The 16,426-nt window shown below is 43.7% G+C and overlaps 1 protein-coding gene and 1 long non-coding RNA gene across 5 annotated transcripts in view; one reads left to right on the forward strand and one right to left on the reverse strand.

Annotated features, from left to right (window-relative positions):
- The window catches only part of LOC142019424 (uncharacterized), a 33,623-nt gene extending 27,024 nt beyond the window's left edge, over window positions 1-6,599 (forward strand). For both annotated transcript variants that reach the window (XR_012647074.1, XR_012647073.1), the window contains exon 3: window positions 6,284-6,599. This is a non-coding gene — a long non-coding RNA (uncharacterized LOC142019424). The remainder of the gene's footprint in view (window positions 1-6,283) is intronic.
- CSNK1G1 (casein kinase 1 gamma 1) overlaps window positions 1-16,426 on the reverse strand; it is a 153,009-nt gene that overhangs the window by 26,253 nt on the left and 110,330 nt on the right. For all 3 annotated transcript variants that reach the window (XM_075006301.1, XM_075006299.1, XM_075006300.1), the window contains exons 7-10: window positions 14,619-14,704; window positions 10,809-10,893; window positions 8,342-8,490; window positions 6,216-6,323 (exon numbers count right to left, since the gene is read on the reverse strand). In XM_075006301.1, the coding sequence (XP_074862402.1) occupies window positions 6,216-6,323; window positions 8,342-8,490; window positions 10,809-10,893; window positions 14,619-14,704 (428 nt within the window). The remainder of the gene's footprint in view (window positions 1-6,215; window positions 6,324-8,341; window positions 8,491-10,808; window positions 10,894-14,618; window positions 14,705-16,426) is intronic.

The raw sequence follows: 16,426 nt of genomic DNA on the forward strand, positions 1-16,426 counted from the left end.
TTGGCAAAAGTGTTACACTGTTGACTCCTCTAGCTTGCAGGCCACTATGACTTCCAAATCCCTTTCTGCAGGACTCCTTAGGCAGTAATTTCCCATTTGGTACGTTTGCAAATGATACTCCTGAAGCGGAGTATTTTGCATTTGTTCTTATTGATTTTTATCCTACTTGCCTCAGACCATTTCTCCAGATAATTTTGAATTATAATCCTATCCTCCAAAGCACTTGCAGCCTGTCCCAGCTTGGTATCAGCTGTAAACTTGATAACTGTACTCTCTATGCCATTATCTGAATCACTGAAGGTATTGAACAGAACTGGTCACAGAACGGATACCTGTGGTATCCAGCTTGTTATGCCTTTCCAGCATGATTATGAATCATTGATAACTACTCCCTGAAAACAATTTTCTAACAAATTTTGCACCCTTTTAATAGTACCTCTATCTAGGTTGCATATGTAAACCTCCAGGAGATGGGGTGAGCGAGAGACAATATTATACCTCCTGCTACTTACTAGGTTTGGAGCCTGTGTTTTTCGATGGGCTGGGTGTGAATAGCTGAGGGAAGTGAGGTAGTCACCTGCACATGCATGTCAATTGATGTGGCGTACATCTCATCCATTTACTGTGGAAGGGGAGGGCAGGGCTCTCATCTTCATGATGAGTCTAGGAATGGGACATGAAGTGATAAGGTTTCCAGGTAAGATACTCAGGCTGCAAAATGTGATTTGTTTATATTGCTTTTGTGGTCCCCACAATAGTTAGTCCTAACATGATCACATTGGACTGGACTGGAAGACCTCTTGATGACCTTTCAGTCCTATGAACCTATTCAGTTCCTGGTTTGCTGCACCTCGACTGGGTTTGTTGGTACATTGTTCGAAGTGCATCTTTTCAGCCTTTTTTGTTTTACTTTAGTTAATTTCTATTATGCCTCAGCTTTGGGATGTTTAACAACACTATTTTACCACCCTGTTTCTACTTCATCTAAACCAGTAGTTGAGGCCAGGGTGCAGCGTCACAAGTTGCGCAACAGCACAACACAAACAGCTGAGTGTTGTAAAGTTAGTACTGTAATGCTGCAAAATACCACTCCAGATGATTGGCCAGGGAGGCCTTCTTGGACATTACTGCCATTATGTGAGCACCTAGAGACCGGACAAAGCATTACACGGTCACTTGTTTGTTCAGCCAAATGGGCAAGGGAAGATGAAGTCACGAAATGATCAGAGTTAACAAAACAGAAGTTTCAACTCAGTAGACAGGCAGATGAGGAGAGTTTGCCATCACAGAGAGAGAAAGCAGTGATTAACAGCCTGACAAGTGGTGATGTCACTAGATCTCTGTGGGATAAGGGTGAAACTCACATTAAAGGTGTACATGAAATTGGATGTCCCCGTGGTTCAGTTCCATCTGCCCATACTCACAGAATGTGTTAAAAGTATGGTGTAATGTAAAAGTTATATTCTTGCTGTAATTATCACTCTCCCCCACTTCAGTAACCTGCGGTAGAGTCCTTTAACTGAGACACATTCGTTTCTCTGACTGTTGCCACCCCGTTATCCAGCACCCCACACATCAAAGTCAGTCAGTTTTCACAAGGGCACTTCCCACATAGTAAAGAACCAACCAGAGGTGTCTGATGCCACGCATCAGTGCCCCTTCCACTGAGGAAGAGAGATGATTTTCACACAAAGAAAAGAAAGGTCCATGGAGTCCATCTGGAACATTCATTAACAAGTCTACCTCAAGACAGACAGACAGACAAGTTGATTCTAGAAATCACATATTAATGGTTGAAATGGTCTCTTGGTTTAAAAAAATAGCTAGTGGAAATGAACCATGCCATTGTTATACCGCTGGTGCACTTTTCAGGAATTGAAGGCATTACGCCTTCAGCTACATTCCTTTCTATAATATACAGGTTCTCATAGCAACCTCACCATCAAAGTATTGGAGTACCTTCCAGGAGTCATTAAACAGAATGACCAGTCTCTTGTGTTTGCTGTCTCCCTTGCCCTCCTCCCAGGCAAAGGACTGTGTGTTTAGTACTTTTGTACATGCTGCTCTGCATTTATATCAGAAGGCAGGTCAAAGAAGTGCACCTTGTGCTTGGAGTGAAAGCGGATGAGGTTTGCGATAGTCCTTTGTTCATGAGAGTTTAGTCCACATTAGTGACGTAACACATCCAACATATGCTTTAAAACCCTAGTAACATTCCCCCTTGCTATGCTTAATTACCAAAATGGTCCATCCAAGAGGCCAAGTGAGTAAGTGGACAATTTATCTATTCCAAGAGTGAAAAAGCAGGGGGAGCTGTAGGATATGACAGAGCTTTAAAATTCATAATGAGTAAGTAATGATTTATGATTCTATTAACCACTCCAAAACAGTAGCAATGGACAACATGTAAATGTAAGCAAATATGTCAAATTTAAACCAAACTTTAAAGAAAGCTAGAAACAGAAGAAAGGCAATTTTAGATTTGGATTAACTTTTGACCCAGATAGTGAGCAGGCATATGGAACAAAAGACACTGAAAAGGTAAAAGAATCAAAGTTAGCAAGTTTAATTCAGGGAGGGAAAGGAGGATTGCAGGGGTTAATAATACAAGTAAGCTAGACAATCTCAACAATTCAATTGAAATAGCTAATCAAAGATCACAAAGTTCCCTGTCTCTCTACCTCACCCTGCTCCCACAGAACATTACTCTCTTGAAGTGGTGGAAGGTGAGCCCCAGCCTGACAAGAGGAAGAGCACAGCCACACAGGCTGAATGTCACTCACTGTTAAAACTGGGTGAGAGTCTGAATACTGGGCACATACACACAGGGAAAAAAAGGAGTCATGTTATCTTGAGCAAACTTGTCTGCCCTTCAACTAGCAAATCCTGAACCTCACTGAGAACTAAGCAGAACAGAGTTAATCACTTATGTTTTCCAAGCTACAGCACTTGGCTTTTAGAAAGCATGCAGCACAATTCAGTCTGCTGCTGACTTGTTTTAACCACCACCTAGAAATAGTAACTCACAATGGCACCTTCCTAGTCAGAGGTTCAGCCTTCTCTCTTGTAGCAGAAGATATATGCTCCTCTTAGTTTCCCAATTTAGGATGCCAATAAAGGAAAGGCATCTCCTTTAGAATACCCTAGCTAACCACTGAATGACCCATACCAAAGCTCCTTCAAATCACACAAAGTCTACAAATCCAGATGTTGTCTTATTTCTACCAGGAAGTTCTCTTCAGAACCTCCCTTTGATTAAATCCCTTCCCCCACCTTTCTTCTGTCAGGCTCAACTGTCATTTACTGGGATGGTAGTCCTGACACAAATTACTAAAGATGCACTTTCCTTGAAACGCATTTCACTGCTATAAATCAAAGACAAATTTAGAAACAGTACTGCTAGATCCATGCAGGTCTCTGGATTAGAGAAGTGGATAGAAAAACAGACATTCCAGAGAGCACTCCATATCACAGTTCTGTGGAGCTAAGGACAGCTGAAATAATAGCTTACAGTGTTAACACCTCTGCCTGAGAGCTTACCTCTGACTTTCAGAAAAATAAAAAACCCTCTTTAGAAGAGGCTGTTAGGACCAAATCATCAGATTGATGGCTATGCAGCACGGTGCACCATGAACCAGTTTAGGTGTGACCTGAAGTTTCGCTACCTGAGCTCAGCAAGATCGTGTTATATTGCAAGAGTAACATACTTGGAACTGGAGGAGGAGTTCTAACAACTCTGACCATCCTCTTGTCATCTACCAATTCACAGAGCAGTTCAGCCTTGCTGGAAAATAAGCTCATTGATTGCTGCTGTCAAAACAACAGGAGCATGCTGCCTGGTTTAGGTGCCAATGGTTGGTAAAAGACTTATGTGCAGGGGAGTAAAAATAAACCAGATCATCCTGGGAGTTCAGGAGGCTTCAGTCAACCCAAACACACATGCCCCAACTCCACAGCTCCTAGAAGCTGAAGTGACTTTTTGCACAGAAATGGTTTGCTCAGCATTCAGGAGAAACTTATGTTTGTACAAGACAAATTCCAAAGCAAAAAATTACCACTTAATCATCTTCCAGTTAAATATCTGAGATATGGGCTGTTCATTCTCAGCATCATGCAGAAATTAGGGATATCACTGCATCATTATGCTATCACAGTTTATTTAGGCAAAAATTAAAAAAACACACAACCAAGGAATAAGTCACTCAGTGTCGTCATTAGGACATGGAAGACGTATTGCAGACTAGAAATATGTGGATGAATATTTCTGAAATTTAAGCCAAGAACATCTTCCAAGCAGTGAAAAGTCAACAGGAGACACTTTGTGTGCACACAGTGTCATCGTCTGTTGGCAGGAGCAGGTAAACAGAAGACAGATTAACACAGCACGAAGGGTTACAGTGTATTTATAACTAAAGTTTTAAAGCATGTTACTAAAACAAACAATGTGCACATGCAAATATTTATAAAATTCAATTGCCAGAAATCAGTACTTCTCAGGAGGGAAATACATTCCTGTTTTACAGTTAACCTACAGCTTCAGAAGTGTTACTGGTCTAAATTTGTTGTTCTTCCACTCAGAAGATAGCTTCATGGAACAAGAAAAGCTGAACCTAGACAGGTTACCACAGTATGCACTGTTAAAGCCACACCAACAATGAGACTGTTACCATAACAGCAGAATCATGCAAGTAGTTAAAGGTTGCCGAGTTTCTAATTGCATAAAACCAAACACTCTTGCCCAGTGTCCCTGTTCCATTCCTTATCTGAGGCTCTGCTGCCACTCACTCCATTCCCTGTTTTCTCTCCCTCTCTCACACTCATTTTCACCCAGCTGAAGTTTTCACAGGCTGGCATCTGGGAGGTGGTGAGGGAGTTGGCTGATAGTGGAAGTGAGGCTGGAGACACGGGTAAGGCTGGAGATGAGGGGTTCAGAGTGTGGGAGGAAGCTCCTGGCTGAGGCAGGGAGGGTGGAGTTATGGGAGGAGGTGAGGACACTGGGCTGAGGATGCAGGCTCTGAGCTAGAACCAGAAATGAGGAGTTCAGGCTGCGTGAGAAGGTTCCAAGCTCAGGGAGAGGGTTGTAGCATAGGAGAAGGTTTGGGGTGTGGGCCCTGGGAGGGGGTTAAGTGCTGGGACTTGGGTCAAAGCGGGGTTTGGATGGTGGACTCCAGGCAGTGCTTGGGTTTGGGCAGGTCCCAGCAAGTGGCAGCATGTCCCTAAGCAGAGGCATAGCCCAGGCAGCTCTGCATATTTCTGCTGTACCCGTCCAAAGCTGGCACCCCTGCAGCACCCATTAACTGCAGTTCCTGTCCAATAGGAGCTGCAGAGCTGGAATTTGGGCAGGGTAGGGGTAATGCACTGAGTCCTCTTGGCTGTCCCTCTGCCTAGGAGGAGGGAGACATACTGCCTCCTCTGAAAAGTTGTGCAGAGCCAGGTATGAAGCATGCCAGCCCCACACCAATTAGGACTTTTAATGGCCCAATCAGCACTGCTAGGTTGCCCTTCCAACCTGATATTCTGGTTGAAAACTGGACATCTGGCACTGCTAAGATGGAGAGAGAGACCCAGTGACCTGAGAACCACTTGCTGTGGGAGGGATAGAGTAATAACAGCTCTAAATAGGAAGTAGCAGTTCCAGCAATCTGCTGAGCTTCTGATATGTTCTGCAAAAGCATGGAAAATCCAAACCCTAAAGAGCAATAAAATGTGAAAATGATATGAAGGAAAGAAAACTAAGGATAAAAAAAGTCTGAAATTCTCAAACTTGGGAACTATAGCTCAGAAATCTTCTAGAGTAAAAGAAATTAAATTAGAAAAAAATACATTTGAAATTATAGGCATTTAAATTCATACAGCTGTGTTACACGACACCTCAATTTTATTGTGATAAAGAGCATTTCAGCAATTTTTCTCACTGACAGACAATAAAATTCAGTTCAAACTATAACCTGCCCAAGTTTAGAGGAAAAGCACTTGCTAGAAGCGAGGTAAGTGCCAAAATCAATTGTCTCTGAACATTCCATAGCTGGATGGAGGATGAAATAAAAACACACCTACCTCTGTGATCTGGAGAGTTCTAAATTTTCACTTCACGCATATTAAATTTCCTTACAAAATGAACTTCACTAGAGGTTTTTACTTCTCTTTCTCTCCACTCAAAAAGGGAAAGGGGAAGCATTAAAGGAATAAAGCAAAGACAGTGGTAGGTAACGCACCGGATTTCGAAGCGCGTGTTGCTGTGACGGTCGATCCCTATGTGCATGGCTGTCTCTTGTTATTGCAGATGCCCCAGAATCTACATGAATGGACCCCACTGGAGTAGGCTGGAAAATAAAACGCATATTGTACATTGAACCAATGCCTGGTTTAGGCTCCGCTCCTACGCAATCTGCATGCAGAGGCTTTCCAGTGTGAACAAGGTGAATCAGAGCAGGTGCTATAAAATCTTGCAGGACTCAAGGGCTTTCTGGAGATTTACAGTCACTAACGTTGCATGGTAAACTGAAAAATAATATGGTTATTATATATATATTTATGAAGATGCCCAACTCCATGGTATCTGAGCACACTTTAATATGGTTTGAATTGGGTTAATTAAAACTGCAAATAAGGACAGTTTTATGCATTGTGTTTTCTGCCTCATCTCATGTTTTCCTACTTTAGGAACAGGATGTGTTAATTAAGGCTTCATCTGCTCAATTCCCACCTAAATCATAATCCCATCTTGTAACTTCATGATCTCCATAGCAACTGATGGTGGACTGTTAAAGGAGTGATAGGAAGCTTGTCTTAAAATGGGCTTTTTGCCCATTGACTCTGAAATTAAACATTAGTGAAGAGACAAAATTTACAAGAATGATGACTTCCTTTTAAAAGATACTGTTATTGTGCAAAATAAGCAAACATAGGAAATACAGTACGTAAAGACTCCATGTTGATGTAAAAACCACAAAAGCTCAGTGACCCACAAATGTAGCAAGTGACGTGACTGACTTTACACCTTGGGCATGCCATTTGCATGAGCATGGATTGTACATAGGTATGTTTTATCAGTTCTTCAAGAGTCATAAGTGGGCCTCTTGACAAAGGCTTTTCCTCATGCAGATGGTCCCAATGTAGGAATGTAGTTAGCATGTTCTGTTTGGCGATGACTGACCTGAGCACTAAGTTCCTGCTACAAGGTGATGAACAAGGAAACAATGACAGCCCACTCAGAAAAGGTGAGGGTGGAAGTAAAGGGAGGTGCCGACTCCAGAACATCAGCATTCTGCCTTTTCCCTTTCCCTCTTCCCCTTACAACAACTAGAAAAGCAATCTCAAAATGCACTAGTGTTGGGAGCAGCCCATTGTTATGGGAATAGTACTGTTTATGACAAAACCAAATTTAATGAACATGTCCATATGAAGGAGATTCTGTATCTAAAAGCTCTGGACTTATCCTGTAATGGGGTCAGAAGTCTCCACCTGTTAAGTGTTGGAACATGACAAAGCAGTCCCTTTGAATACCAGGGCAGGTGTAGCTCATTGTGAGTCTGCCCTGAACTCAATAGACTTGATCCTGAAACAGAAAGGTCCTGAGGGGTGGAACTCTAGGAGAATCCAAGCCTGACTGAGAAGGGCACAGAAGGTTCAACTGATAACAGCTGATTTAAGAACAAATCAAACAAACAATCTAAGGTACAGTACTAATTTTTATAATCTTGTGTATGAAGCAGTGTTGCTGCAGCAAAATAATTTGTAGCTAATTTTAATATGCATGTGAATGTGCTTTCAAATTGGCCAGCTCTTCCAATGATAGGATCTGCCCAGCCATATGGGATACTCCAGTTGCGTTGCCTTGCCATAGCATGTTGAGTGAGGGAGAGCCTTGTGTCACACGACAGCAATGTGTGCTCGCATTGCACATCAGTGTGATGGGATCTGAAGAGAAGCCCCATTATTCTGAACCAAAAAGCAAGAGGGGAAGGCGTAAAACCAGTGGCAAATAGGGAAGGATGTTTACGTTTCCAACAGGGATGCAGAAGATCTCCTGTGCTAATTTCCATCAGGAGAAAGACAGTCATATTATCCAGACGGACAAGGAGTGTGATCATCCCAGCACTTCTTCCATTCCTCAACTGCTGCACATTATCACTTCACTAGAATATTTGTCCTTGCTGCTTGGGAATTCCATTTTACAAACAGTAAAGTCACATCAGAGACCATCCTACCTAGAAACCGGAACTGGTTTTCAAGGCCATTAAAGGCAATTCTAATGTGCCCACACAGCTAGAAAAGAAGCCGTGAAAGACTAGGAGACATGTTTCTGGAAGGAGGGTGCTAGTTTTGGAAACAAACTTACCAGTGGCCTGCCAACCCAGTCGTAGGCATAATCAAAGGTATATCCTTTTTTTTCAAATAGTTCTGTAAAGATGGTTCGTAAGTAATCGTAGTCTGGTCTCTCAAAGAAGTCTAATCGCCTGACATAACGAAGATACGTGGCCATCTCTTCTGTTGGAAAAAGGCAAGGACAAAATTTAAAGCAGTGTTAATATCTCCACCCAGACTAAGAAACTTAGAGCAGATCCCTCCTGCTCATGCCACATCCCCATGCAGATTATAAACCCCTACAGCATGAGAAGGATCCAACTGATGGGATGTAGTCTTTGCAATAACCTGAGAAGCCAGCTGGAGATTACTGGGCAAACCTGGCCTTCCTGTTTTAATCAATAATGAAAGTGGGCTTTCAAGATGAAGTGCATCTTTAAAAGAAGAGGGAATTTGAATAGAAGTCAGTAAAGTTTTTGTATTAAAAAGTACGCACAAAAGTATCACCTGCTGGAACAGGTGAGGGAAGTCTCATTTGCAAAGTATGTAAAAGTAGGGATGGTTTGATGTTATGGACTAGAGAAGCAAGAATTCTCTGGCTGAGATGATTTAATTAGGGTCGGTCCTACTTTGAGCCCGGGTTGAGATAGATGACCTCCTGAGGTCTTTTCCAAACCTAATCTTTATGATTCTACATCATTTTTCTGGGAATCTTCCTTCATATGCTCAGTTTTGGAGGGTGCATATCATTTCCTCTGTCTTTACATGCCACATCCCAATGAGGAGTCTTCTGATTACACGGCTCCCTAGAGCATCTTGCTATTGCTGTTCTGTGGGCTACAGATATATGGTAGCTGTTGAATGTCAGGCTAGCCATTATCCCGCCTCCTCTATAGGCCTGGCAAAGGAAGAGATTGGGGGCCCAGATTTTCAGATGGTGTAAATGGCCACAGCTCCATGGACTACAGTTGAAGCAATGGCACTTGCCTTAAATTAAAGGTTCTGACCCTGAGAAGGTCTCTTCCAAGGCAGTACACAGTGGCCTCCCCTGAACTACCCTACATCTTACTATATACTTCATTGTTCTTCATTCCCACACACCATCTCAGGGGCATGTAAGAACATGTCTCCAAAACCAAGCAATATTTTACTTTTATTCTGATTCTTTTAATGTTCGAGTGAGCTGAGATTTTATCAATTTTAGTCTCATTTGATCATTTTCATGCGATGAAACAAATGCCTTGATTATCTTGTCCACTGCTACTGTTTTTCATTTTTTAAAAAAGCTTTAAAAATAATTTACGTAAAATGTCATTTTAAAATATTATTTAAAGGTGAAGTTTCCTGCCTGAGCCACATACCTGCTGCTTCCCTGCCACCTGACTGTAGAGTTTGAATTCAAGTATGCAAGTGCTATTCTGCACATTAATTCATGAGGAGTTCAAACTTTGGAATGAAGCAGACATGTTGCTCTGGGGCTGAGGCTAGAGAGGACTGCCCACTCTTTGCCTGGCACTCACCCAGGAAGTAGAAACAGTCCACTCAGAGTCTCCTGGTGGGTGGGGGCTATCATACACCTTCTGCCCTCCTCCCTCTGCAGATGCAGCAGTCAGCTTGCCACCAGCACTGCTCCCTTACAGCCATGCTGCAGTAGCAGCAGCGGGCCCCAGGCAGCCACACACTGCCCCAGGCGTAGTTCACTTCATGTACTCAGGGGAGGCATGCAGGGGACAGCAGGCAGGTTTGGGGAATGCTGTGTGGGAGAGGAGCAGGGCAGCAGAAAAGGAGAGAGAGACCGGCCCAACCCTGAGTTGGTGGATTCAGGTCCATGGGTGCCTAGCAGCCAGTTTACCCGCAATGCCTCTCACTTGCCAGCAGACCCACAGATGAACTCCTCTCCTTCCCTCTCAGCACCTGCCACCCAAAGCTGATGCACACAGGAAGTGCTCGGTAGAAGGGAAGGCATGCAGATCAGGTGTGCTTAGGCTAAGGGGCAGAACTGGATGGGAAATGGGAAGAGTCCAGGCAGAGATGCAGAATGGGTGGGAAGAAGCCAGGAAAAGGTGGGAGCTTGGGGAAGAGGTGGAGTAGGGCCTGGTTAGGAGAGGGTTCAAGGACATTGACAAATGTGAGAGCCTTTTTTTTTTTTCCCCCCTCGGAAAATGGCCAGGTACGGCCTGCTATCTGTATTCCTCTTCACAGAAGAAAGAGCAACAGCAGGCACTTGATTATTTTCCAACCAACTCTATCCAGAAGACTGTGCTGACAACGAACACCAAGAAAGGGCTGAAGGGTTGGAGGAGAGTGAGGGAATAGAGAATATCCTAGATTGACCGTGGCAGCTCTAGGTGTTTGCCATCAATAGAAACATCATCATGAAGAGCATTCAAATATGTTTTGACAGAGTACTGACATCTACTGTAGGATGGGTTATGTCTACCCAGTTGCTAATCAACACATTGCACAGAACAACTGGTCTAACAATTCCAATTGGGCCTTACCTGGAAAGTTCTCACAGAGAACTTCAACCGGAGTGTTTCTCTTTGTGTCCCCAATCTTCTGATATCTCTCTTTTAAGGTGTCAGCCTGTATGGCGCAAAGAGGAAGTGTAAATATAGAGACAGAGGATCCAACAGCAGGGTAACTGATCTCATTATCAGGGAGAAAAATGAAGGTATTTTATACAGTGTCTTGCAGACATCAGGGTACAAGAACGATTTGTCCAAACAGCACCTTGTATGCCTCAAACATGAAGTAGCTGCTGTACAGTTCACTTGCTATGAGCCCGGACTTCTTGTAGAGTTTCTGAAGGTATTGCTGAAGCCTGGGAGAACATGTTTAAGCTTACAGATATTGGCTGAACACCATGCCTTCATGACAATGAGTTTTTAACAAGATATTATACATCAACTATTAGACAAGGCATACTGGGCTTTTACGTAAGTGGATGTAACAATGCCAAGCTGCGCAGAAAGTAACAAGTACTCTGACCCTAGCATGGCAAGGCACCTTCTCCATCTTGTTGCTTAGCGTTTCCCTGGTGGCAGTGGGGCCTGGGGTAAAATCAGCCCCACTATGGACAGTGTTTGCTTTTCCCCTTTGCATTCTCTTGTCAATATGTTTAAGCTAGGCCTCAGGGTAGGCCCAAGGAGTGGTCCTCCACCAAACCAATTTATGAACACAAAGGGACAATCCCCTTCCCTGCCTTCTCACTGCTGAGATGTTTTCCTCATTAGCCCCGCGGGTGCCAATCTTTCCCCTGAATAGGCATTCGAGCTTGACCTAAGGTAACGCCTTCTCAGTTTATAGGAGAAAGGGCAGGAATACCATTTCAGATGGGAGGGGCAACTTTAACCTTGATTCCAGGGGCTACTGATGGACCCGAAAACTAACTTTTCAGCAGACACTTTGCAATTAGTTCAAGAGCCCTGTAACTAGGGGAGCTCTAAAAAGGAGGGTGAGAAACCCTTCTCCGTGGTGTCAGATGGCAGAGACAAGGTCCTAGCTGGGATGACTTAGTGGGGGTTGATCCTGCTTGAAGCAGGGGGCTGGACTAGATGACCTCCTGAGGTCCCTTCCAGCCCTGTGATTCTGTGAACTAATGCCTAGATAAAGGAAGAAAATTAAAATATTAGACCCACTCAGCTCTAATATTAACATGTTCTAACATCTTGCAGCAAGTCATTTATGGGACACTTGTTAGTCCTACAGTTTTAATATATGCTCTTTGTTATTAACTCACAGAGAGACCCAGTCAGAATTCCTAGATTCTAGCTCAGCTCTGGGAGAGGAGTGGGATTTAGTGAGTTGCAAAAGAGTGTTAGATACATACATCTAAGCCCACTATCCAGTCTTCCAACAATGGCCTATGTCAGATGTTTCAGAGAGCATGAACAGAATGAATAATGATTAAGTGATTCAGCCCCTGTGTTCACTGCCAACTTGTGGCAAGCAGAGGTGCTCAGGCAGCCCCCAGGCCAGCTGCATTTGCTACTGCAAAAGTCCCAGAAAGTCATGAAACACATGACTTCTGTGATCTCCACAATAAAATCACAGCCTTGCTTATTGGTTTTCTTGCTCAAATGTACCACTTACGACAGTGTTTGTCTCTTGGTTCAATATTGGGAGTTAGACAATATTCAGTGTCTTGCCAGTCTCATATCATAGAATTCTAGAGCTGGAAGGGACCTCAGGTGGTCATCTAGTCCAGCCCCCTGCTTAAAGCAGGATTAACCCCAACTAAATCCTCCCAGCCATGACTATGTTAAGCTGGGACTTAAAAAAAACCTCTAGGGATAAAGATTCCACCACCTCTCTAGGCAACGCATTCCAGTACTTCACCACCCTCCTGGTGAAATAGTTTTTCCTAATATCCAGCCTACACTGCTCCTTGTGTAACTTCAGACCATTGCTCCTTGTTCTGCCATCTGTCACCATTGAGAAGAGTCTCCCTCCATCCTCTGTAAAGCCCCCTTTGAGAAAGTTGAAGGCTGCTATCAAATCACCCCTTAGTCTTCTCTTCTGCAAAACTACATTAGCCCAAATCTCTCAGCCACTCCTCATAGATCATGTGCTCCAGACCCCTAATAATTTTCTTTGCGTTCCACTGAACACTCTCCAATAGGTCCACTTCTTTTCTATACTGGGGGGGGGGGGGGGGGGCCAGAACTGGACACAGTGCTCCAGATGAGGCCTCACCAGAGCCAACTAGAGGGGAATAACAACTTCTCTAGATCAGATACAATGCTTCTCCTAATGCACCCCAACATGCCATTAGCCTTCCTGGCTACAAGGGCACACTGTTGACGCATATCCCACCATTCCTCCAGTGTAATCCCAAGGTCCTTTTCTGCTGCACTGCTACTTAGCCAGTTGGTCCCAGGCCTATAGCAGTGCCTGGGATCCTTCCATTCCAAGTGCAGGACTCTACACTTGTCCTTATTGAATCTCATCAAATTTCTTTTGGCCCAGTCCTCCAATTTGTCTAGGTCACTCTGGACTCTATCCCTACCCTCTGTAGCCAACCAGGCTCGGGTTCCCCAGAAATGAGGCTGCACCCAGAAGGCGAGTGCTATATTTGGTTTATTGAAAGCACGTGACACCCACGACAGGAGCCCCGGAGACATCGCAGTCACCAGTGGGGGAAAACCTGACGCGTTGGAGCTTCGCTCGGGGAGAGGCTCTGTAACAGGCCTCCTAACACTAGCTGATAAAGCTCAACTCATTAACATAAGATTGCCTAAAATTGCCTATGCATTCCTTATCACTATCTCTTGTGGCCTACTGCCAGCGTAGCCTTGAAGTCTTGGCAAGTGTGCCTTGTTCTGCAGTAGTTCCCATGGCAGGGTTAGTTATTTTGCAGCTTTTCACCTTGCACAGACTGGTCTGTTTAGATTCTTCTGAGGATTCACAGAGGGGTCGGACTGCACTCTCGACCATTACAATGTCTTCTCGCACCCTACACCCTCCAATGTATCTACCTGACCCCCTACTATAGTGTCATCTGCTAATTTGCTGAGGGTGCAATTCAACCCTCCTCCAGGTCATCAATAAAGATGTAGAACAGTACTTGTCCTAGAACTGATCCTTAGGGCACTCCAGTTGAAACCGACCACCAACCAGACACTGAGCCTTTGACCACTGCCTGCTGGGCCCAGTCTGTTTCATTTAGGAAGAGAAGTTGATTATAAAAGTCAGCTATTTCTCTGCATCAAGTCTCCATTACCGACCTATGTCGAATTAACTATGACGTTCTTGAGCAGTGTAGTTATACGTAGATATATTGCCTCTTGTATAGGTGGATTAATTACTGCTGTAAGCACTGTATGTGACAACAAGCCCTACGATCCTTGAAACTTCCTGCATACCTCAGATTAAACTCTGCACTGAGAAAGAACTTCAATCAAAGTCAATGGGCGTTTGTCTGAGAAAGTAGTGCAGGATGTGGCCAGTAACCATGTAACTGTAGGCTTAATTATGTGCTCATGTTCCATGTGCAGCTTTCAAAACATTAGTAGCTGTCAATTGTATCCCAAAGATTTTCTAAACACGTAAAGCACAGCAACTAGTTTACAATGAGAGCTTTATATCTTTGCACAGCATCAATCTTTGGTCATTTTTACTATGACCATGTGTGATTGGTTATAACCAAACACAGCCTCCTGCTCACCTCCAGGATCTCAAAGAGAATGAAGAGATTTTGCTCTAATTCTAAAAAATTCAGACTTCAGAGAGACAAGAATGAAAAATGTGATGTCAAGAAGTAGATTTTGCTGTCTGAAATTCACTAAGTTATACATTTAAACAGATACCTTCAGCCCTTGCCAGGGCAGACTGCCTCGAAGGAAATACATGAACATGTGGCCAAGGGCTTCCAAGTCATCTCGCCGACTTTGCTCTGAAAGGCACAAGAGACCACGTTATTGGTGCAGTCACTGAAGTAAAACTAACTTGTTCAGCAACCAGATTTACTTCTCAAAGAATATATTGTGAGAAAAATCTGTTTCTCTCTCTTTCCATATGCACAAAAATTATTATAGCCCAGATCATGCTCTTGTACCTAAAGTTGGCCAAGGCAAACAAATACCAAATTAAAAAAAATATCAGCTAGCGTTAACTGGTCTACACCAGGGGTGGACAATACATTTTGATGGGGGCCCCTCCAAGAAATTGCAAAGTGGTCAAGGGCTGCATTCTTCCATGATATGAATGGAGGATGTGCTGAGTCTGGGGTGGAGACTGGATGCAGAAGGGGGCGTGGGGTTGGGAAGGAATTTGGGTGAAGGGGGCAGTTGTTACTTGGGGCAGGAGAATGCAGTGCAGTTGTCAGAGCTGTGACCTATAGCAAGAGCGGGTTGTGACCTGGGGCACAGGATTGGGGTGCAGGGTCTGGGAGGGGGTATGGGCGCAGGAGGAGGGGCAGAGGGTTTGGACTATGAAGTAGAGCGCAGAAGGTTAGGGAAAGTAGGGGAGGCTGGGGTGCCAATTGGTAAGCAGCAGAGGCCACAAGTAATCACCCATCACCTGCCCACACACCAAACACCACAGAGCAAATGGGACAATTTGCCTATTTTCAAGAAAAAGTAAGGACATGCACTTTTCCAGCTGCTTTTACAGCTCATTTCACCATAGCAATTAAAAATACTTCCCTGTTACACTTTTCCTTGCAAGTGTTTGCTGCACTTGCCACAAACACATCTGATTGTGACAGGGAGAGAAGGTTGTCCATGTGGTCATAGGTGGGAGGGGAACATCGTTCCTTGGAAACTGAGTTCCTGGGCAGCTGCTTCAGAGAGATTCAGGTGCTGCCAGCTGTTTAAAAGAGCGCCCATAGCCTCCTACAGCTGTCAGCATCTGTTCCTATTGGTAGGGCACATCTCCACATACCTTGGCTCACAACAAAATTTAATCTACACATGGATGGAAAAAATTAGAGGAAACATTGGAGGGGAGGTGTCCCTAAAATAATCCATTAAGATGTGGGACACATTATGGAAAAGTCTGAAAACAGATGCAAGTAATAGCACAGCGTTTCTCAACTTTTTTTTTTTTTTTTTTTGAAGTACCCTCTTTAAAATAATTACAAGTACCCCCAGATTTCTCTCATGTACTCCTAGAGTATGTGCACTACCTATTGAGAAATATGGTCCTAAAGTAATCTGTAGTCTTGAAACAAGTGCCAGACAACCCTTTCCAGATTACTGTACTCTTTTCAGGAGTCACATTTGTTTTGCATACCACTAAGTTACACCTCACTTAAAAACTACTACTTAGAAAAACATGCCAACGTCTCACAGAAGACTACTGCTAAGAACTTGCTGACTTTCTACCAGCTTATTATCAAGTAAATGAATTGGAATGAAATATTGTACTTACATGCAGCGTAAGGCATATGAAGCAGTAGAAACAAGCCATTGTCTGAACTTTTAGATTGTACTGACTTTACTAGTGGTTTTTTATGTAGCCTGTTGTAAAACTAGGCAAATATCTAGATGAGTTGATGTGCCCCCTTGGAACACTTTGGTGTACCCCCCACAAGGGTACTTGTACCACTGGGTGAGAAGCACTATAATTGGAGGACACCAATGCTAAGCATTTCATTAGTTCAGATACAGATGGG

Source organism: Carettochelys insculpta, chromosome 12, assembly GCF_033958435.1.
Source record: "Carettochelys insculpta isolate YL-2023 chromosome 12, ASM3395843v1, whole genome shotgun sequence".
NCBI classification, from domain to species: domain Eukaryota; kingdom Metazoa; phylum Chordata; order Testudines; family Carettochelyidae; genus Carettochelys; species Carettochelys insculpta.